This window comes from Capricornis sumatraensis, chromosome 11 (assembly GCF_032405125.1).
Source record: "Capricornis sumatraensis isolate serow.1 chromosome 11, serow.2, whole genome shotgun sequence".
In the NCBI taxonomy this organism is placed as follows: domain Eukaryota; kingdom Metazoa; phylum Chordata; class Mammalia; order Artiodactyla; family Bovidae; genus Capricornis; species Capricornis sumatraensis.
Window position 1 is genome coordinate 85240789 of NC_091079.1, and position 24608 is coordinate 85265396.

General features: G+C 40.9%; 1 protein-coding gene and 1 non-coding gene across 3 annotated transcripts in view; both read right to left on the reverse strand.

The window, feature by feature from the left end:
• The window catches only part of LAPTM4B (lysosomal protein transmembrane 4 beta), a 64388-nt gene that overhangs the window by 18935 nt on the left and 20845 nt on the right, over nucleotides 1-24608 (reverse strand). Inside the window, exons 2-6 of one of the 2 annotated variants that reach the window (XM_068983716.1) lie at nucleotides 21542-21653; nucleotides 9869-9942; nucleotides 9405-9527; nucleotides 6361-6459; nucleotides 1748-1843 (exon numbers count right to left, since the gene is read on the reverse strand). In XM_068983716.1, coding sequence (XP_068839817.1) covers nucleotides 1748-1843; nucleotides 6361-6459; nucleotides 9405-9527; nucleotides 9869-9942; nucleotides 21542-21653 — 504 coding nt within the window. Of the gene's footprint in view, nucleotides 1-1660; nucleotides 1844-6360; nucleotides 6460-9404; nucleotides 9528-9868; nucleotides 9943-21541; nucleotides 21654-24608 lie in introns of those variants that run through there. The other variant, XM_068983715.1, reaches the window with a different exon arrangement.
• On the reverse strand, nucleotides 22225-22296 carry TRNAC-ACA (transfer RNA cysteine (anticodon ACA)). Its single transcript has one exon. It is a non-coding gene; the product is annotated as a tRNA-Cys (tRNA).

Below are 24608 nucleotides of genomic sequence, written 5' to 3' on the forward strand. Positions count from 1 at the left end.
ATGTAATATGGGCATTCTCTTCTCTGAAATACTTTTCAAAAATGGAGATATTATAAGTCCCACACATTCATAATATTTAGGATGAGGCTCTGATAATATCTTGCTTGTTCAACAACTTTACTGGTTCCTCAAATCCCCAAATCTCAAACTTTTTTTTACTAGTTCAGCGGGACAATAAATGTATTCTGAGATGTGTTTTTAAAGGAAAAAATAGAAAGATATTGATAGGTAACTAATACCCTAGAAACTGAGAGAGAAGGAAAACATTCTTCAAGTAACTGTGTTATGTGGCAGACTGGATGGGAGGGGTGTTTGGGGAAGAATGGATGTATGTAGTGTACTGCTGAGTTTCTTTGCTCTCTACCTGAAACTGTCACAAGTTACACTCCAATATAAAATAAAAAGTTAAAAAAGAAAAAGTTACAGTAATTGTGAAGTTATTTTCTTTATTTTTATTTATTTATTTTTTTGGTGAAGTTATTTTTTTAGAGAGACGTACTGACCCAAAAGGACTTCTCTAAAGGTTAAAGGTTTACTAGGCAGAACGTGTTTTCCTGTGATGAGTGCACGCGACTTTGCAGGTATCACACACTGGGTTAGTGCATCTGATCATTGCGAAGCCTCTCCTTAAACCGCTGCTCATGCGTTCTGACTCAAGTCGACACCTGCTAACTGAGGACTTAGGAAAACTCTTCACATAAAATACTCTTTCTTGCAAAATTCCACATACGTCTCAGTGATACCAGCTAGCACCCGTGTATTTAGTATAAGGTCTGAAGTTGTTTTACCCCCATTTGATACACAAGGAAGTCAAGTCAGGAACAGGCTAAATTATTTCAGTAAGGCCAGAATGAGCAAGGGACCACAATTTAAAAAACAAAACCAAAGATAAAACTCCATTCTAGTTTAGAACAGACACATCATTTCTATTTATCCTTTCATCTGTTCTGTCCATTCCATCACCTCCAATCCTATCCACCAGGACCCATCCCACGTGCTCATGTCACCCACCACCATCCTTCCATTCGGCATTCCTCGCCATCCTTCCATTCAGCATTCCATACGTGTATTGAGCACTGCATCAGGCATAATGATGGAGATACAGGAGGGTAGTACCTACAGGGCTTGTACTTTTACCACGAGGCAGGCAAGATCATTTACATCAAAGACCAATGATTTTTTGAAGACTCTTCCAATGAAGATGTATTGCCCAAAATCATACTTAACAAGTTTATACAATTTAAGTATGAATAACAGAGATCATCTCAATTCTTTTACGAAAGCTTATATATACAGGACAAGTTTTTAAAACACAGTAAACTCCATCACCTGGCTAACTCAGTTGGTACAGCCTAAGACTTTAAAATGCAGTAAGCTCTGCTATTTGGTTTACCTATACCATCACATTTTTAAGTTTAATTCCACATGTCAAAGGAGAAGGTATATAGTCATACAGAATCGATAACCAGAATTATCTGCCATGGTTTAATAATGCAAGTTTAAGATACACAAATGTGGAGAGGCACATATTACCTATTTGTAACAATTTTTAAATGAATCAAAAGCTGAGCCATCTAGATTTTAATATCCTGTAAGGAAAACAAAACACATTTCATTCAACTATGAATCCTTTGATGACTAAGCAGCTCGTGAGTATGTCTCAACAACAGTGAAAAAAGCAGCAAACACTAGAAACGCGTAGAAGTGCACGTGTGGAGATCTCCATGTGAAGCGACATCACACCTACCGTAGTGTCGTTGCTGGTAACATAAACCAGGACATCAGAGGAGTTCCTGCCATTGATATATCGGTAGCAGTTCCAAACACAGCTAATCAAGTAACCCTGCAAATAAGTCGTCATTATTAGGACCTTAATTTTCAAACTTCAGATAATTTAAAATATCACCATGGATAAAGCCAAATTGCAAAATGTTTATTTACATAAATTTTAAACACACATTAACTCTACTAAGCCAAAAAGCCTTTAAAATTACAAATTTTGGGTACAGTAACTTTCTGGCCAAAGGTGACACTACAGCCTTATTCTACCATACCATGCAGAAGGTGGTGGGGAGGAGTGGGCTGAAAGCAGGAGAACATTTCCAAGAAAAAGGAGTGAAAGGAGCATTCTCTACAAATATTTATTGCCCCTCAGAGTTATAGAACAACCAATTCATTAGCCAATTCTGATCACATTTAACTCTGGATCATTGGGATTTTTACTCTGCATCATTATATATAATTTTATTATACAAGTCAACTTAAAAAAAAAAAAAAAAGAGGTTCATAGCATGTCAATCTGCTTCACGGTCAATAAAATTCACTAAAACATTTCCATTTTCATAATGAACTATCCAAAGAGGATAATTAAAATTCAGGTTCAGAATAAAGACATACTAGAAATAAAGCATGAGCTCATGGGAAATGTTTAAAATATGAATTCTTGGCAGTTTCATGCCCATCATGTGTAATCAGATTAAAATGAAATGATTTTAAAGGCCCTTTCTAGCTTTGAAATTCTTTGATTAAAAGGCGTTTAAAGATATGGAGAAAATGGAGCCCTCCTACACTGCCGTTGAGAATGTAAAACGGTGCCACATGGAAAACAGTCTGGAAGTTTCTCAAAAGTTTAAATAGTTACCGCGTGACCTGGAGAGTCCACTCTGAGGTATATACCCAAGAGAAATGAAGACGTTATGTCCACACAAAAGCTTGTGTTATCCATAATAACAAGAGTAAAACAATCCAATATTTTGGATTGTCAAGACTGGACAAACAAAACATTCCATTGTATGATGTTTAAACAATGGAATATTATTCAGCAAGAGAGAAACTTCTGATGCACGCTACGGCATGGATGAACCTTGGAAATGTCAAAGCAGCCAGTCACAAAGGACCACGCATTGTACGATTGCATTTACATGAGATGTCCAGAACAGGCAAACCCACAGAGACACAAAGCACATTAGTGGTTACCAGGAGCAGGGGATGTGGGTGAGGGAAAACATCAAGTGGTAAAGATGCTCTAAAATTACACTGTTTAACCACTGAGCTGTGTTTATGCAACTCTGTGAACATCCTGAAAACCACTGGATTGTACATTTAAATGGGAGAACTTTATGAGAGATATATATATGAGAATATATATGAGAACATGATATGTGAATTATATCTCAAGAAAGTTGCTTTACAAAAAAGAAGACATTTAAAGACAAATGGGGTATGTATCAACACTTTTCAGCAGAGTGAGGTGAACATTCTGTTGTGTACTCAGAAAGCTGTCTGAAGCTGCATTTTGAACTTGGGGGTTATTATTTCCTACACTTAACTTTCTGTGATAATGTTAAGATGAAAATGTTATTTATTGTGTAATGCTATTTTAGTAAACTGTTTTCTGAATGGCAATAATCTGAAACCAGAGAACAATGAGAAAGAGATGGAAAGGGTATTTTTCTTAAACGTTGTACACAGTATGTTCAATTTACACGAATCTTCAGTTAATCCAACAATGTTCTTGCTTCTCCAAAAAACAAAAACAAAAACAAAAAACCCTAGACTCATTGAGAATTTTAATACAAATAAAAAAGGAATGCTTGAACATTTTCTGTTGTGTCCTGTGCAAGAAGTTGTCCACTATTTTAGCAGTGAATAGAAGGTTCTCTTTAAGGCAGGAAAGCTTTCTGACATGAGGCCTCCAGAATGATGAATCTCCAACTGAAGGTTAAACCTGGAGGGGAAGTACTCAGTGTCTGGGGCCTCAATATGTCCAGTCTGCACTCTTGGGGGCCCCCTGCAACACTTGGAGCACACACTCACTCAACACTCCCATAGGAGAAAAATTGGCCTGATGTCTCTAAAACCCCAGTAACTTACTTCAGTAAACTTACTTCCGTTGGACATTTGTACAATCTTGATTAAAGAATTAAATATTTGGGGCGCAGTGGATAAGAATCTGCCTGCCAATGCAGGGGACACAGGTTTGATCCCTGGTCCGGCCAGATTTCACATGCCGCAGAGCAACTAAGCGCGTGTACCACCACCACTGAGCCCACGATCTGGAGCCCACAGGCTGCAACTACTGAAACCTGTGCGCCTAGAACTTGTGCTTCGCAACCAGAGAAGCCACCACAATGATAAGAACGTGCATGGCAACCAAGAGTAGCCCCAGCTCACCGTAACTAGAGAAAGCCCATGCAAAGCAGTAAGACCCGGCTCAGCCAAAAGGTAACAAAAAAATTAAAATGTTAAAAAAAAAAAAAAAGGAAATATTTGGCCTATTTTCCAAATGAACTTGCACTGACAGGAGTAAGTACACCCATTGTTTATTTGGAGAGCTAGGTGGTAAGCGTTGTTACTTGCCAACCAAGGACAAAGTGAAACTGACACAAGTCCTATCTGGGCTCCCAGGGACCACTAGCAATGAAACTTACTAGAGTCTAACAGTGAGTTTAGGTTGTGAGAGCTACTAATCAGGCAAACGGATTTGTGAAAGCACAAAATATACATGTATTCACAATTTCTTTTTAACAATTACTGAGTCTCCACAAGGGAGAGGAAAATGAAGGTAGGATCTGTGTTCTCAAGGAAATGCAACCTGGTTAGTAGAGAACAGATAAACACATAGTTATTGTTTATTATAATTATTATGTATAACACATTACTCACAGGCTGGAGACAGTGCTGTGGGCAGTTTGTATGAAGCCTTTTATCAGATCACTATGATTTGCAACTGATAAAAGCAGGACACCTACACCATCACCTAAGACATGGCCTGGCACACTGGGGCTTTACCGGGTAAGTGAGTGAGTGATGCACCTTCCCACCCATCAGCTCATTTAACTTCACTGTCACCCTACAGAATGTTTTCGTAGCTACCACTGCTGTTAAGTTAAGGAAGAAACTGAGGCTCTGGTCACACAACTAGATACAACAGTGACTGAAACTAAATCTAGGTCCTCTGACTCAAAATCTCAAATAAGCATTTCCCATAAAAATGTCAATGGTTACACAATTAAAATGCATTTTTAAAGAGCAGTTTCTGGGCAATGGCACAGGGTAGCTCAGTCAGATTAACCTTCTTGCAGGTAAAAATGAGAAAATCTGGAATTAATAGACACAGACTCTACAGGAAGGCATGGCTGAAGGGCTTCAATAGGGCAGAAGCTAAAGAGGAATCTAGCCTTCAGTGACAAAGCTCACAGGGTGGGATTTGAAAGTCTGAAGCCTCATGCCAGGGGTGGTCTGGGGCTGACTGAGCAGTCAGGAATTTGGTGTGTGGGGGCAGGAGCTGCAGGGGCGGTGAGCCTCAACATCCGTCTATAAAATTCACCCGAATCCTCACCACTAAACCATACGTGCAATATCAAAAAATGCAGAGTGTGCTTTATGGAGAGAAAATGCAGACCTAAGTGACTTTCAATGAATCATTTTCTTTCTACTCCTCTTCACCAAATTGCTATGACTCTTCTCCCGAAACGCAGCTTATTCAAGCTCACTGAGGCTTGATTTTTAAAGAACTGGGTAACCTTATGCCTAAGTAAAGACAATGAGAGAATACTCAGAATTAAAACTTATTTTCTGCTTAGTAGCACTCAAGTTCCAATAATTATGATGTTTTTATTACCAGATTTACAAAGACGAAAAAGCTAGAGGGCACTCAGTTGCTGAAGGTGAGGAAAATGTGGCTGCAGGGAGTGTTGAGTCATTCAGCTTTAGGGGAGGCCAATCTGATAACCTACAGAAAACCGTCAAATTATGCATAGCCTTCTAATTTCAAGAAATACATCTTGAGGAAATAAATGTGTAAGTATACAAAAGATACATTTAATTTTCATTGCAATACTATTTAGAAGTAAAAAAGTAGAAACTATCTCAATGTCCAAAAACAACTAATTTATAAAACTGCTAAGTTTATCTAATACATTGTTACAGAATAATGTTCAAAGTTTATTACATTTTAAAAAACAAATGACAAAAAACCCCACAAAATTACCAATTACCCTTCAACTAAAAAAATTTTTGAAAAGTTAAATATGGAAAAAAATATTTTTTAAAAATCAAATTACAAAGGAATGCGTACTGAGACACAGTAATGGATGCTACGGTACATAATACATACTGCATAAATGCACAACATTAATTTATTCACATCCAAACAGATTTTAGAATAACCTTGAGTTGGCCTGTGTTAAGTTTGGTTAGTGTTTATTTCTGTCGTATAGATAAGAAAAGGAACAAAACTGTTAGGAATTCAAAAAGCAGTTCAAAAATCTACAGCCAGATAATAAATAGAAACTTTTCTGTGGCATTCATGAATACATTCAATAATATCTAAAGCATAAGTAAAATCTTCATGCTTACCTTAAAAGCCAAGATAATGCTGATAAACAGAAGAATAATGAGGACCAAACAGGTAGGATTCACTGACATGATATCATCTTTGTAAGGAAAATCAGGAGGCTGCAAAAGAGAAGAGTCTTATTGGCAAATCTCATTAATTATCAAGCACAGCAATGAAGACCCAGCACAATCAAAAACAAGTAACTTTTAAAAATAAAAACTAAAATAAAATACTGCCTTCTTGATATAGAGCATTTTTGCTGATGCTACTTCTCAAAGAGCAGAATCTTGTATTAAATAGGTATTTACAGCATTAAAAAGAATCAAAACTATTATATACAGAATGGGTAGACAAGGTCCTGTTGTATAGCACAGGGGACTATATTCAATATCCTGTGATAGTAGAAAGAGGAAAATATTCTTTGGCAATATTGGATATAGGAAAATATTCTTTTCCTATAATGGAAAAGAATATTTAATAAAGGAATTCTGTATGTGTACAACTGAGTCACTGTACTGAATAGCAGATCGGCACACCGAAAAGCAAGCATGCTTCAATAAAAAATTTTTTTGTTAAAAGAATGTATAAGAATCAATTCCTTCACTGTACAGCAGAAATTAACACTGTAAATTACCATTATAAATCAACTATACTTAAATTAAAAAAAAAAAATCCTACCAGTTGACCAAATTGATTAACTACCAGGGCAAAGGAAACCCCTTTAGGAGGATTGAAATCTGCGACTATATATAGTTCCTGGAAATGACAGGACATCACCATAAACCATGTGCTCAGCACAGATCAGTGCGCTCATGGTAATCGGCTTAGTGTATGTGGAAGGCAGCTCCATGTGGTCACCCTTCATCTCTCCCCGTCACCCAGTACTGAGTTTGGGTCCCACTTTAGCAGTAATCGTGACTCATGTGGCTGGCCCACTCCAGGGGGACCCTCACCCACTGGTTTTCAGAGTCCCCTTCCATTCTGGCAAAATACCTAAGAAATAAAATCTAAGGCATTCATTCCTTCTGATCAGCTCATCAAACAGGCCCTTGCCCCTTGGAACCTGAAAGGGCTGTCTGTAGTACTGATCTCAAAGGGTTAAGAAGGAAACAAACGGATGTTGTTCACAAGACCAACATGAAATCGTACTGTTTCCGGAAACATGGGGGAAAAAAAAACAAACCGGGATTAAAGTGGGCGAGACCCTTTCCACAAAGATCCTTTACACTCTTTACCCCAGAAATCTGTGCGTGGTTTCTATTTCCAGTTAAGACTTATAAAAACACATGCACAGCTTATTTTATCTGTGTTTTACAAGGCTCCACATGAACAGAGCAGGCACTGGGACTTCTCTCCATCAGCTTTCTCAGACAAGTCTCCCCAGACTCACTATATCTCAACTTGTCAACAAGAGCCGCAGTATCAGGGCAAGTCTGACGCCCCCTCTCATTGCTGTTTGCCGCTTAGCCACTGTGACAACCCGGACGCCTCGCTTGTTCCGCCCAGACGGATCTTCAAGTAGGACATTCAGAAGACACCTACTTGTATAATTTGGTTTACACTTACCAATAAGAAGTAGATAGTGATTTACTAGCATCACTGTCAGCGTCGCTACCGTTATCATTTTACAAGTGGGTACAGAGTGACTGCACGATGTGCGTGTGACAGCAAGTCTAAGGAGCACCAGGACTGCTCTAAATGCCTGCCTTTCTCCTCCTTATAAACCTTACAGTGGTCAGGACTGTAGTCATGACTTGCCTTGATGTCCTCTGCTTCACGATACACACTCCCAACCCCCTCACGTGGCAGGCTACGTGGCAATCCTTTTCCTCCACAATTCCCGGGTGATGGTAGGAGCTCAGCGCCAGATTATCATTACAGAGTCAAGCCCAAGTCCTTACAGACAGAGGTAATTCTACAACCTGCTGGTCACGTATAAACCCCCTCACGCAGAAACACTTAGCTGTTATCACAAGAAATAATACGTTAAGTTAGCTCATGGGAAAACACCAAAATTTCCTTGACACTACACTCCATGAAAACACAGACCTGTTTTCTAAGAAGCAAAAAGAAGCTATTTCCTACAGCAATGACCACCTGATACGACAGAGGCTTTTCATACGTGATCCCCTGAGCGCTAGCCACGTGATCCAGGCAGGCCCCCGAAAGATCAGGGACTCTTGTTGCCACACTTCTGGCCTGCCTCCATCCCCTCCACGTCTCTTTTCCACTGATCTTCTTGATCTCTGTTACCACATCAAACCCCCAATCTGTGTCTTCATCCCAGAAAACAACCCGCTTCTTCCCCCATGCTCAGACACTACTATTAGAACCTCCAAAGACTGAACATTCTCTCCATTTAAAACATTTTTGATTTTGAAGAAATTACATTTTCACATACATTCATAATTTAAAACACACCAATTTAAAAACATGAAGGCATGGATATATTCTAACCTCACACCCTCCATGAGCTTCTTAATAGCAAGCCACTCATATTCACTCATAAGATCACAAAGGACATTTAACAGAAAACCAGCCTCAAAAAGAAGCTGGAGGAAGAAATGGGTTCTACAGTCAAATTAAGTGTGAGAACCACTGTATACCAAGTTTCCCATTTTCCATACACAGCAGAGGCAAAAAGCTACCCTCTGCTGATAACTGAGCAAATTGCATTTTACAAAAATTAGCAGTAAGCAGCTTGTAAATTAGGTAAGTGTTAAGTGTTAGTTGCTCAGTCGTGCCCGACTCTTTGCGACCCCAAGGACTGCAGCCCACCAGGCTCCTCTGTCCATGAGATTTTCCAGGCAAGGATATTGGAGTGGGTTGCCATTTAGGTACCTCCAATACCGTCATCACCATTGATCTACCTCAGGGGGTTAAGTTTTCCCAAAAAGCATTCTAAGAAATTTAAAAATCTTTATTCAAAAATCTCTAATCTCAGATGCAAGTTGAAAATTCACAAATTATTATGTGTATGTTTATCTCTACTTCCTTTATATCCCGATCTAGATCAAAGACAGGGATGTCATGAAGAGACATTGCGATTTTGAAGGTCACGTACCAGCTGTCGTATGTATTCCTGGATGGAGTTTGGATAAACAAGTATGGTGACCGCAACCAAGGTGTTCAGGGCAAAATCAAAGATCTGGTAGCAGAAGAATGGGATGATCCAGGCTGCGCGTTGCTGAAGAGAGAAGAGCGAGTTAGTATGCTTGGTATTACAAAACATTATTTTAATTCAGAGAAATCTCAATAGGAAGGGAAACGGAGAAGTAGAAATACATTAAAGCGGATCATGATGGCAACTTGGTAAACCACACAAAAGCAGTCAACCACAAGCCTCCAGTGAACGTCTCTGAGACTGTAACGTTGGCTTCCATGCAACATTAACAGGAGATTTAAACTTCCGAAGATTCCTACAGGAAACTGGGAACAACCACAACTTACTTCTTACAGACAGCAGCACAGATTACACATGTAAGAGATGGAGGAAAGGGCCCAGGACCTTGCTTCCAAGCTGCTTACCTTGTACGCGCCGTACGTAGCCATGGCACAGATAAGGATCATGAGAACAGAAATCGCGATGGCAATGCACATGTCTGTCAAGTTTTTTAAGAAAGAAAGGAAATCAGTTGTAGTTCCACTGTTTTAACATTTTTTAGTCATTCTTCAAAGGCAATTTGTTTATAAACCAATTACAGACAAGAACTTTATACTAAGTACATCACCAGCATTCCTTTGGAATTTGAGAGGATGATAATGGGGGCATAATGCCTGAAAGATGTCCTCCTTAAATCATATGTTTATACATTTATATAAAATATCTGTGTCAGTCGCTCAGTGCTGTTCGACTCTATTTGTAGATACATTAAATCTATTTAACATGTTTAAAAGATATTATATATATTTAACAGATATTAAATATATCTACATCTATATTAAATATATATATAAACATATCTGTACATATTAAACAGTTTGGTCTTCTGGTCCACTGAATTACTACATAAACACTGAGGTATTCTTTTAACAAATAGGTATCTAACTTGTACTTTATAATCTCACGTGTCTCAGACCCCTATTAAAACTTTCCACAGGCTTCCTATCTCACTCAAAAATCTCAATTTCTTGTCAAGGCCTGTATGTCTGTGTTCGGTCTAGAACCTGCCGACCTCTTTCATCTCCTCCCACGTTTTTTTCTACTTACCCTAATCCAGCCGTATCACCGAGTTCACTGAACACACTGAATCACCCCCACTTCAGGGCCTCACACTTGCCCCGTAACGTCTGTCATAGTTTCACATGATCAGCTTTTGCCTTTTTAATCATTCAGGTCTTGGCTCAACACCTTCCCTGGTCATCCTGGCTAATGGGGCCTCCCAGTCATGCCCACACAACTGCTGTATTTTCTTGATATAACACATCACTACTGTCTTACTTATATTTGGTGCTTATAGACTGTCTCTCTTCCTCTGCTAGAGGAACCTTCCTGACGAAAATGAGTCTCTATATCTCGTTCACTACTGTATGGAGAAGGTGGCATGCCACACGTGGGCATTGAGCCCTTGAACTGCAGTCAATCTAAAACGAGATGTAAGACTGACATGTCCTCCAGATTTCAAGGCCTTAGTATACAATAAGTTAAACTATCTATCTCATTGATCTTTTTTATCCCAATGACAAGCTGAAGTAATATTAGGGAGATACTGAGTTAAATATATTATTAAAGGCAATCACCTATTAGAGTTACCTTTTTAAATGAGGCTACTAAGAAATTTAAAATGACTTATGTACTTGCACTGTATTTCTGTTGAACAGTACAACCAACTCTAAAGCCTATATCCCAGTAGGCACAAACTGAAGACTGACTCAAGAGGTCGTGTCACCGTATTTTTAAGAGATTCTGATAAGAACCACAATAAGGCTGGGTTACTCCGGGAGTTGGTGATGGACAGGGAGGCCAGGTGTGCTGCGATTCATGGGGTCGCAAAGAGTCGGACACGACTGAGTGACTGAACTGAACTGAACTGAAGGCTGGGTTTCTGAAGATAACATGTAGGGTTATCATCAGGCTAAGAGAATACAAAAAACCCTTGCAGTGAAGTTATCTGTACATTGCTGTCAGTTTCCAAGGCACTCTCACAGCTATCTCATTGAGTCTTCCTAACTCTAAGGTAGATGTTACTGTGCCCAATGACGAGATTACGAAACCAGAGCTCAGAGGTTACGTAACTTGCTGAGATGGCATCTGCACCAAAAGGCTCAACTATGACTAATCTTGCTCTTATGATTTCAAATCTGACTCTACTATTCTATGCTGTTTCTCCTTAAGCTTTTAAATACTAACCAAATGAACCCAATTTAGGCTGCCACTTCCTACAGGTATTTCTCCAAAGCAAAGCATTCCAGTTTTAGAACCACCTGCTCTATATCCTCAGCTTCAGAGATGAAAGGATATTTCAACAGGAGGTTTACAAACGAAGCACAAAGTCAAAGTACTTTCTGTGAGAGAATGCAGATAAATCGGGACTTCCCCGGAAGTCCAGTGGTTAAGATTCTGCACTTCCAATTCAGCGAGGGGTGGGTTCATTCACTCATTAGGGAACTAGATCCCACATGCACCAGGGCCCAGCCAAAAACAGTAAAAACAGAAAAAGCAGATATATAGGGTTGCCCTGGTGGCTCACGTGGTAAAAAATCTGTCTGCAATGCGGAGACCTGGGTTCGATCCCTGGGTCGGGAAGATCCCTTGGAGAAGAGAATGGCAACCCACGCCAGGATTCTTGCCTGGAGAAGTCCATGGACAGAGGAGCCTGGCGGGCTATAGTCCATGGGGTCGCAAAGAGTCAGACGTGACTGAGTGACTAACACAGACACAGATTTAATGCAATAACTTAATAATAAAGCTGATGACTTTTACTCATGGAGTAAAAATTTGATTTTCAAAAAAAATTTTTTATAAGAGAATCAAAAGATTGATGGGACTTCCCTTGAGGTCCAGTGGTTAAGACTCCGCCTGCCAATGCAGGGGACACAGGTTCGATCCCTGGTCCCAGAAGCTTCCACATGCCTCGGAGAAACTAAGCCCCTGAGCCACAACTACTGAGTCCACGTGCCCTAGAGCCCATGTCCTGCAACAAGGGAAGAGAAGCGCATGCACCAAACCAGAGCGGCCTCGCTCTCCACAAGAGAACAAGCCTGCAGGCAGCCACGGAGACCCAGCACGGCCAAACACGTAAATGAATTAATTTAAAAAAGATGATGAATACTGGTCAGTACCTAAAGAGTATGATTTCTGTTGGGATACACATGTATTTATAATTTACTTTATAACTTTAATGCTAAATGATATCACCTTCCCCTGTTATGCGGGAAGAGGTACCACGTAAGCCTCATAGTCTTCTCGCCCGGCCAAGTAACCTGCCCAAGACTGCCCAGCTAGCAAGTGGTGGATGAGACACTCTAGTCAAGAAGTCTGCCTCCAGAAGCAAAGCTCTTCTGTGCTACCCAGCTGTGGAGGAGACAGAGCAAATACAGTGGGGGGGTCAGAGGCCGGGGAATCCACAGAGCCTCCCTAAGAGGAGCTGGACATCCTTTATTACGTGCAAAGCGTGGGAGAACCTGTGGCAATCTCTGAAACTTGAACTCGGGCAGAAGTTCACTATTTTCTTGTTTGTCTTACTTTAACGGTTTTCAAATTCTGTACAAGTATCTTCTATAATGAGAAAAATTAATTTTATAAAAGCCAACCCATTGTGGGATACTCTCTGACTCCCTCATACATCTTAAAAGAAAGAGATAGACAATTAAACTCAAGGCTTTATTAAAAAAATAAAATCAATGACATTTATATTAACATAATTTATATAAGGTTATAATACAATTTATATAAATTATCTCTTATGTTAACATTAGACATATCAATGTTAATATAGAAAATTTAGAATCTTGAGTATTTTTATGTCCTATTCTGTCCAAAAAGAAAACCACTCCAGGACTAAATCTCACATAATCATTAAAATTTTTTTTTAATTTCCATCTTTCTCAAAAATATAAAACTCAGGAGAAATGTAAAAGGCATAAAAAAAATTAAAATCATACAGTATCCTATCACCCCTCACAATGAGAAAACAGAAAAATGTTAATTTGATAAGGAAATTTTCAAAATTCTATTCCTGTAAGTAATTATACTAACCACACTGAACAGAATGAATAAATCCCAAGCATATGACACAGCTTAGGTAAGTGTAAGTCAAATAAAAACGCAGAGCAGCTAAGATAAAACAGGTGAATAAATCTCGTATCTCCTAGCAGTCTAGAGAACTCAACGTCTCTGAAATAAGGTGTAGCATACCGTGGCAAACACAAGAGTTACTCTGAACAATTAAAATTCATAAATGTGTCAATAGGCAAATGAGGAACTGGTTCTAATAACAGGGATTTTTACAACCAGTAAAGTACTGGTCAGTGGCAGAAATACCTTTTACTCATTCTGTGCACAGCACACCGGCAGGTCAGATCACACTGCCCGCAGTTGCTTCCTACATTAAATTCCTGGCTTAATGATGCCGTCCTCATTTGCAAAGGTTCAGAAGAAAAGCTACACCACAGGCCACAAAAGGCATGATTAGAAAACATTTCCTGATACTTAGCCAATCATTCAAACAGAAAAGGAGTTTCCGGAAATGCCTTTGTTAAGGTTAACCTAGTTCTTATTCTACTCTCCCTTTGGATTTCTCCCTTTGCCTTTCTTGGATTTGTTTTCTTTCCATAAAACTGGTAGCAAGGTAGATGACTACCTGATTTACACTTGTATTCTTACCTGCATTCTTATGGCTCACTTTTCTCTAATTTTTGGCCACATTTCTGGCTTCTGAAAACAATATTTGAGGTAATTTTCACAATTAAGTCACACACACACACATGCATGCACGTACACACACATGCACGCATGTACGCACGCGCGCACACACACACAAACACACCAAGGTCCTCATCCAGTTCTCTGCCCCCAGCAGGCAGGCTCATATGGGCCACCATCAACAGGCCTGCATTACCCTTTGGCATCAGTTGAGGTCAGCCAAGGAGGAGCCCAGGCAAGGGATTGGAGAGAATGTGAGGCTGCCCCCTGCTGTGAGGCGGCCTCGGGTTGGCTCTGACCCAAAGATAGCTCTGTGCTCCCTAGAAAGAGGTCAAGGCTCCTTCCTATCTAGGGACAGTTAACGGCTGGCCTTGATCAAGCAAATGACATACATCATAGGTCTTCTTAGACATACATCTCTGTAAAAAGATCTTGAAAATAAATATTTACTGAATTACCTTAAAAAAAAATAAGACAGCTGTCAAGTGTACAATATACAATCTTTTGAGCCATGTGATTTAAAGGATTAAAAAGATGAAAAGGGTGGAAGGGTGGGAGGGTAGATGAATGAAAATAAAGGGCAACAATCGCTCCTATGGCTCCCCTTCCTCTGCTGTTGCTTTGTAGGTCTGTTTCCTCATAACATTGGGATGTCATGCACTAGTGAACTGACCGCCCAGCTGGTTTGGGGGTACGTTAACAGAGAGCAGGAAGGCAGCCTGGGCCTTTTCCAATGTAATGCCAAGAGCCACAGGGAAGGCCCCAGTCAATCATTCTGTTTTTCCTTCTTAGTTTTCATTACCAAAACTTTCAAACATACATTACTATGTAAATATACAGAGAGCAGTATAATGAATCATCAGAACCTGTTTGATTTGGATTGTCTCATCTCTGATCACTGCACTTCTGTCCATTCCGCCACTGGGAAAAATGTGGATTGCTTCCAGTTTTTCGTTCAGTTCAGTCGCTCAGTCGTGTCTGACTCTTTGCAACCCCATGAACTGCAGCACGCCAGGCCTCCCTGTCCATCACCAACTCCCGGAGTCCACCCAAACCCATGACCATTGAGTCAGTGATGCCATCCAACCATCTTATCCTCTGTCATACCCTTTTCCTCCTGCCCTCAATCCCTCCCAGCATCAGGGTCTTTTCCAATGAGTCAACTCTTTGCATGAGGTGGCCAAAGTATTGGAGTTTCAGCTTTCGAATCGGTCCTTCCAATGAACACCCAGGACTGATCTCCTTTAGGATGGACTGGTTGGATATCCTTGTAGTCCAAGGGACTCTCAAGAGTCTTCTCCAACACCACAGTTCAAAGCATCAATTCTTCGGCACTCAGCTTTCTTTATAGTCCAACTTTCACATCCATACATGACTACTGGAAAAACCATAGCCTTGACCATATTACTTTGTTGACAAAGTAATATGCTGTCTAGGTTGGTCATAACTTTCCTTCCAAGGAGTAAGCGTCTTTTAATTTTATGGCTACAATCACCATGTGCAGTGATTTTGGAGCCCAGAAAAATAAAGTCTGACACTGTTTCCGCATCTATTTGCCATGAAGTGATGGGACCAGATGCTATGATCTTAGTTTCTGAATGTTGAGCTTTAGGCCAACTTTTTCACTCTCCTCTTTCACTTTCATCAAGAGGCTTTTTAGTTCCTCTTCACTTTCTGCCATAAGGATGGTATCATCTGCATATCTGAGGTTATTGATATTTCTCCCGGCAATCTTGATTCCAGCTTGTACTTCTTCCAGTCCAGAGTTTCTCATGATGTACTCTGCATAGAAGTTAAATAACCAGGGTGACAATATATAGCCTTGATGTACTCCTTTTCCTGTTTGGAACCAGTCTGTTGTTCCATGTCCAGTTCTAACTGTTGCTTCCTGACCTGCATATAGGTTTCTCAAGAGGCAGGTCAGGTCATCTGGTATTCCCATCTCTTTCAGAATTTTTCACAGTTTATTGTGATCCACACAGTCAAAGGCTTTGGCATAGTCAAGAAAGCAGAAATAGATGTTTTTCTGGAACTCTCTTGCTTTTTCCACGATCCAGCGGATGTTGGCAATTTGATCTCTGGTTCCTCTGCCTTTTCTAAAACCAGCTTTAACATCAGGGAGTTCACGGTTCATGTATTGCTGAAGCCTGGCTTGGAGAATTTTGAGCATTACTTTACTAGAGTGTGAGATGAGTGCAATTGTGCGGTAGTTTGAGCATTCTTTGGCGTTGCCTTTCTTTGGGATTGGAATGAAAACTGACCTTTTCCAGGCCTGTGGCCACTGCTGAGTTTTCCAAATTTGCTGGCATACTGAGTGCAGCACTTTCACAGCATCACCTTTCAGGATTTGAAATAGCTCCACTGGAATGCCATCACCTCCACTAGCTTTGCTCGTAGTGATGCTTCCTAAGGCCCACCTGACTTCACATTCCAGGATGTCTGGCTCTAAGTGAGTGATCACTTATAAACAAAAAGCCTATGGCCATTTTTATACATGGCTTATGAGGGACACATGCATTCATTTCCGCAGGCTACATACCCAGGAATGAAACTGCTGGATCATAGGGTGGGTGTATATCTAGCTACAACTTGTATATCCCGAGTTGTATGATCACACTCCCAGCTGTAGATTGAGAAATTTGCTGGCTCCACAGCCATCAGGTGGCATTGTCAGTTTTGTTCATGTTGCCATTTTGAAAGGGCATTCTGTTCAGTTCAGTTCCGTCGCTCAGTTGTGCCCAACTCTTTGTGACCCCCATGGACTGCAACTCGCCAGGCCTCCTTGTCCATGACCAACTCCCAGAGTTTACTCAAACTCATGTCCATTGAGTTGGTGATGCCATCCAACCATCTCATCCTCTGTTGTCCCCTTCTCCTCCTGCCCTCAATCTTTCCCAGCATCAGGGTCTTTTCAAACGAGTCAGCTCTTCGCATTAGGTGGCCAAAGTATTGGAGTTTCAGCTTCAGCAGCAGTCCTTCCAATGAACAGTCAGGACTGATTTCCTTTAGGATGGACAGGTTGGATCTCCTTGCAGTCCAAGGGCCTCTCAAGAGTCTTCTCCAACACCACAGTTCAAAAGGATCAATTCCTCAGTGCTCAGCTTTCTTTATAGTCTAACTCTCACATCCATACATGAATACTGGGAAATTGAAGGGGCACAGTGATTCACTACTGGGCTTGTAATTTCCACTTCTTTTATATCCAATAATGTGAAGACTATTTTCATGTTTCTTAGTCATACGAATACCTTCCTTTGTGAAGTATCTGTTTTTCTCTTTCTTGATTTCACACAGAACAATTTAAAGACCACCCTTTCTTCAACAAATGTTATCTTAAATGAGATGTCTATATATGGTAAACAAATTCTTATTATTGTAATGGTTATTTCCTCCTCAGAAACAAATTTCTTATTATTTTATTGGTCATATATTATTTACCCAATGAATAATGTTAAATTTTGGACTTCCCTGTAGCTCAAATGGTACAGAATCTGCCTGCAGCAGAGGAGACCCAGGTTCGATGCCTGGGTTAGGAAGATCCTCTGGAGAAGGGAATGGCCATCCACTCCAGTATTCTTGCTTGGAAAATCCCACAGACAGAGAAGCCTGGAAGGCTGCAGTTCGTGGGGTCACAAAGAGTCAGACACGATTGAGTGACTAACACACACACTAAAGTTTGGCTTGAAAGATAACTTTGCTGCAAAGTTAATCAGAAATTAATTGGGATAACCTGCTATTTGGCATTATGGTTGGCTCTGAAAGCTCCTGTTACAGTTTCTTGCCAGTCCATTACAATTTCGCAAATAAAGTTTATCTGAATTTTGCCTGTTTGTTTGCTCCCTAATGTCCTTCTTCTGTTCTAGAGTCTAATCCAGGGTCTCATACTGCAGGTAGCTGGATCTCCTTTGTTTCCTTCAGTCTAGGACAGTTTTCTAGTCTTTCCCAGGGTATTCCCCTTTTTTTAACCATATAAATATGGTTGCTGCTGCTGCTAAGTCGCTTCAGTTGTGTCCGACCCTGTGCGACCCCATAGACAGCAGCCTACCAGACTCCTCCGTCCCTGGAATTCTCCAGGCAAGAACACTGGAGTAGGTTGCCATTTCCTTCTCCAATGCATGAAAGTGAAAAGTGAAAGTGAAAGTCGCTCAGTCATGCCTGACTCTCAGCGACCCCATGGACTGCAGCCTACCAAGCTCCTCCGTCCGTGGGAGTACTGGAGTGGGGTGCCATTGCCTTCTCTGATAAATATGGTTATAAGTTATAAATAAATATGGTTATAAGTTATAAATGTATTACACATTTTTGTATATAAATCATGTAAAAATACAAATGTTCAAGAGCTAGGTTTTTTTAAAAAGAGAAATCTTAAGATCACGTGGATAAGTGAGATAACACTCCTGTTCTGTCCTGGATTAAAATCTTGAGATGGCTACTGCCACTCCAAAAGGCAACAACGTTAAATTGCTATAATTTATACCATAATTTTCAAGCACAATTCAAAGCAATTGACTGTACCCATTTCAAGGACTATTTAGTTCTATACTCCTGTATGTTAAATATAGAAAGGGTTGTCGGCCATGATGACCTTTGACCTACAAACAATTTTAAAAGCTAAATTTACTTATTCATTTATTTATGGCTGTGCTGAGTCTCTGTTGCTCTGCTCTGGTTGTGGTGAGCCAGGGGCTCCTCTCACGCTGCAGCGTGTATGCTTCTCGCTGCCCTGGCCTCTCTCGTTGAAGAGCAAGGCTCAGCAGTTCTGGCACACAGGCTTAGGTGATCCACAGCATATGAGATCTTGCCAGTTCAGGGATCGAACCCATGTCTCCTGCATTGGCAGGTGGATTCTTTATCACTGAGCCACCAGGAGGTCCCCAACAAACTTCTTTTTAAAAAGAGATCAAAACATATGAAAAAGGAAATGTAAGAGGAAAGCAGTTAAGAAAAAGATTCACTCAAGTGAATGAACATTTATCCTTCTGTATCTTTTCAAGCATGTGATGTAAAACATCAATAGATTGCCCTAAAAGTAATTATAAACCATTTTTTTCAAAGATAGGAAACTGCAAATGCACTGGAATTAGTATCCAGGTTATTACAAAATAATTGCTGTTATAAAGCCTTGAGTACCAGCAAGCCTTTGAAGTCAGCTAAATTAAGCCAATATTGTTAGACAGTCACTACTCAGCCTAATCTCTGGCAATTAGAACAAGGCAGGCACTGTTACTACTTGATTCAGATACAACCATAGCTGTATCATTTAAAGTTTCTTCCTCTAACCTCAATTACTTAGAAAAGGAATCCTGCTACTGGAAAGAGTGAAAGATAAATTACTTCTAAATGTCAATCAAATGTTACATTTATAGCTTGCACGGTCTTTTAACTCAAGGGAAGGAAGGCAGAGAGATATTAATTTAATATTAATGGAACTCATTATCCTTTCTGGGGGAATTCACCAGAGTAACAGGACTGTCCAGAACAGAGACAATGAGCAATGCTACAGCAGAAGTCACGTCTGTCTGACAGGTTCCGCCCCCAGGATGACACAACGCCCTGACTGCTTGGTCTCTACTCCGAAGCTGAGAGGTGGGAGAGGATGGCAAGAAAGTATCGCCACTTCCAGCTCTCCTCAGGCTACTCCTCCTGACTTCTGATGTCAGCGCTCCGATATGACCCGATCCTACCCTTTTCTCTTTACTATCTCACTAACGTAAATGTCTTTTTGAAACTTATGTCCTCAAATTTACCCCTTCCCAGACATCTGGGTTACAGAGTCACATACCCAACTGCCCTTTTAATCTCTCCACTTCACTCTATCTAAGTTAAGAACAGCCTATAAACCAGTGAAATATATTGAGCCCTTATTATGGCCCAGATCCCATCTGAAGCATTTTTCATGCACTATCTTAGCCACCAGAACAATCTGAGGAGGTGGATACTGCAATCATCCCTATATTCAGAGGGGGAAACTAAGTCACACAAACATCAGTAACAAGCCCAATGTTAGCCCATTTCATACACCACAGGGTCAGGTTTCAAAGTATGGTCTCTGGCTTCAGAGCCACACTCCTAACAACTACGCTAAGCCAATAAAATCAGTTGAGTTTTCTTGACCAATGCCTTCATGAAATCAGTAGGTCTAATCCAAGGCAATGAACTGGTTTACTAGGCTTCTAAAAGTCATCTAGGAAGGAAATAAAGTTAGGCCAGTGATTGAGATGGACAAACTCTTGTTCATTCTGGAATGTGTTGAATAAGTCAAATAAATAAATAAATCAGTTGAGTTTCCTGCCAGGTGTGTTTCCATTTCCAAACTCTCTCACTCCTGAAAAGATGCAGGTCATATACTCAACCCTTTCTCTCACTGCAGTAACTTCTGTCAATCCCATCTTCAAACCGATTTTCCCATCCCCAGTGTAGCCTGGATTGCAGAGAAACACCCACCAAACCAGTGTCCAGGCCCCTGTACTCACACACCCAGCCCTCTAATGCACCTGTACTCAGCAACAAAAAGGATCTTCTGAAAACACACATCAGTTCCTAACCACAAAATACTAGAAAATGACTTTCTCACTCTAAGAATAAATTCTGCAAGTCTCACCATGTCTGCTGAAGGCTCTTAGTCCATCCCTAAACTACACCTTCAGCCATTCTCCACCTTACTCACTATGTTCCAGACACATTTTTAAAATGCATTTAAAGTTCTGCAAGGCCAGTGAAAATAAATTTGCATGACCTTTTGTCTGGGACTGTGCACAGCACTCTTCCTCTCAGTCAGCATGGACACCGCATGACTGTAGTTATAAAACATTCAGGTTTCCTTGACCTTAGGATGTGTGTGTTGGGGTGGGGGTGGGGGTGCCTAGCCTCCTTTCTGCACACCCCACATCCACATCCCTGTGTGCATTTCTATTTATCTGGAAAAAGCAACAAAATAACCATCAGAGGCCTTTCTAGAATGGAGAAAGATCACTTTCTGAAGGAAAGGTAAATTCTGAGAGATAAAGACACAATAAGATAAGAAACTTCCTTCCTGACTCCCTCCCTCTCCCAGGGTGTAAAAAGATTCACACAAAGCAAAATTTAAAAAAACAGGAAAGTTAACATAAGATGGAGAAAAAAAAAAGACGAGATCTGATAGAAACTCCTGCCCTTAGAGGCAGAACACATGCAGCACATAAATGTTTGTCATCCTGATTTGTAACGGCGGGAAGAGACTGAGGCATCAGTTCAAATGGACCCATGAATCAATATTTGTAATTTAACAGGAAGAACTGGCAGCCAGATTCCCTGCCCTTGAAAATACCAAAATATCTACAATTGTCTGATGTACTTACTGGCATCATCCATGAACTCAAAGTCACCCCCGAGTTCAGAACTTGAAAAGTGGTAATGATCTGGATCAGCCAGGGCGCTCAACAGAATCAGCAGTACCACAGCATTGAGGATCTGCAAGAAAAAACGAAAAAAACCTTAACAAACCCCAGTATATGGCCCTTACAACAGAAAATTAAGAGGGACCATGTGGAATTTAACTGCAACAGCTGCTGGACTTTCAACACGAAGCCCCACCCTCAGAGGGAGCAGAGAAACATTCCCGAGGCAGAGACATACATGGTCAGTCCATTCATGCAGCCAAGGGCACGTGGCCTGGTGTGCAGGCGACAGCTGGTTTCAGCTCACTGTCCCCTTGGCCGGGCACCGTGGAGCATTGCAGAAACACGCTGAAGCCCTGAGGCCAGTGGCTGGAAAACACTCTCCAGCTAGCCAAGGGCACTCTTTTCAAGCAACCTCAAGGGTGACCAAACATTGTCTACGGGTTCAGACAACAAGAGTTATGAGCCCATCCAGGGAAGGGTGGCAGAGAATGAATGCAAAGCTATTTTGTGGAAGACCGAAGTCGCTCAGTCGTGTCTGACCTTTGCGACCCCATGGACTATAGCCTACCAGGCTCCTCTGTCCATGGGATTTTCCAGGCAAGAGTGCTGGAGTGGGTTGCCATTTCCTTCTCCAGGGGATCTTCCCAACCCAGGGATCGAACCTGGGTCTCCTGCATTGTAGACAGACGCTTTACCGTCTGAGCCACTAGGGAATTAGGTGCAAAATTATGTCTGGTAAATGAGAAAACTGACACTCAGGGGTTAAGAACGCTGCCGAAGATCAGGCAAATAAACTGGGATTGAGATCCAAGAATTTCCGTTTGAAAACCTACTGTCTTAAATCCTCTTCTTTTTACTCAAACCTTGAAGATACTTAACTCCTGCAGCGGCACAGCCCCGTCTACCCCAGGCTCCTATTTCCGTTTTCTAGAAACTACTGAATACACTTCCCTCGGGTATTTCAAACCCAACCTGTCTAAGCAGAAATCAGCTTCCTTAACATCGCCCACCTCTCATCCTCCTTTTCTATTCTCTCTTTAAAAAGAGAATCACGGACTTCCCTGGTGGCCTAAGGGTAAGAATCCACCTGCCAACGCAGGAGACACGGGTTGGATCCCTAGTCCGGGAAGATCTCATATGCTTCGGAGCAACCAAGACTGTGTGCCCTAGAGGCTGCGATTCACAAATAGACAGGAGCCCGTGCTCGCCGCAACTAGAGTGCCCGCATGCAGCAATGAAGACCCAACACAGGCAGAAATAAAATAAAAATAAATAAATATTAAAATGCAGAACTGCCATTAATAATTGGAAGTGGAAAACACTCAGGCACTATGCCGGGTGCTTTATGTGGAGTTTCTCTCATTAGCCCTCCAATAACCTAACTGAAGTAGGTGCTAAACTATCTCTGTTTGGTAAATGAGAAAACTGACGCTCAGGGGTTAAGAACACTGCCGAAGATCAGGCAAATTAACTGGGATTGAGATTCAAGAATTTCAGTTTGAAAGCCTACCATCTTAAATTCTCTTCTTCTTACTCAAACCTTGATGATCGTTGGGCTTCCCATCCTCCTTATTCCTTACATCCCACCAGCTGTGAGATTCTGCCCATTTCACTGCAGCATTTCCAGCCTTCTCTTCCCAAACACGCACACGGACCAGCACTGATGGGGCTGGAGGTGGGGGCAGGTTTTTAGAGCTTAGCTGAGGCTCCAGCTGAGATTGGGTCATTTCTCCTTTTTTCTAAATTGAGAAACTTGTGATAGAGCTGTTTCATGCTGGTCAAAACAGAGAAAAAGATGAATAACCTTCATGCATAAAGAAAATTCTTCTACTAACAATAACTAAAGGCAATTCCTCCTATAAAAATTGGGTTTCCTAAGCGGCACTAAAAGTTGGCAAAGAATCTGCCCGCCAATGCAGGAGATGCAAGAGATGAGGGTTCAATCCCTGGGTAGAGAAGATCCCCTGGAGAAGGAAATGGCAATCCACTCCATTATTCTTGCCTGGAGAAATTTCATGGACAGAGAAGCCTGGCAGGCTACAGTTCATGGGGTCACAAAGAGACAGACACGACTCGGCACGCACAGACACATACACTATTAAAAATAGTATGTGGAAATACCAGTATACAGAAGAGGTTCAAATGCAGAGTTCGGTAATTCATTTTACAAAATACCCATTCTAGAATCCAGTTTGAAATGGCAATCCGAAGTGGTTGTTTTAGGATTGTTGTAGAATTTGGAATAACCTTTTTTCTTCCTTTATTTTCCAAACTGTCTAACGTGGCCAGATTGCTTTTGCAAGGAGTGATAATAATGAGTGGCAATTTTCCAGAACATCTATGTATTACTCATTTAAACAGATACCACAGGCATGTGGTTAAAATTTATCTACAGAAAGGTATACAGCAAAAATTAAGTCTCTCTCCTGTTCCTACAGTTTCCCTCCCCACAGTGGCTATTAGAACTTCTAGTTTCTTGTTTCTCTCCAATGAGCCAAGAAATTTCACAACAGATTTTAAAGAGAGTATGATTAGCGAAACTCTAGTCGAAGAAAACCTTTCAGAAGATATCTAAAGCTTAAAGGAAAGTATGATTTAGTCCCACAACTGGCAGATTAGTTAGCAAAAATCTCTGCAAAATCATCAAGTTTTCCTGGCATTTTATCCTCTCTACATTATTATCTTTGGGTAAGATTATGGACTGAAATAAGATCAGAATGTATTTCGAAAAGTAAAACATCAAAGGCAACACACTTACTTCTGTTATCACATTGGGTCTAAAAAAAACACACATAAATCTGGGATTCATGGGTGAAGCTTTAATGTAGGAAGGAGTGGAGAAAGGAGGGTAAAGGGTGGAGGGGGGAGTGTGGAAAGGTCAGGAGGTGGTGCCGTGAGTCTGGTTAGAAAATACAGGCCAGATTTAGGGATCATGTGGGTCTAGTTTCAGAGTCTGGGTTTTATTCTAAGTATAACAAGAAGCCAGTGGAGGGACTTCCCTGGTGGTCCAGAGGTTAAGATTCCA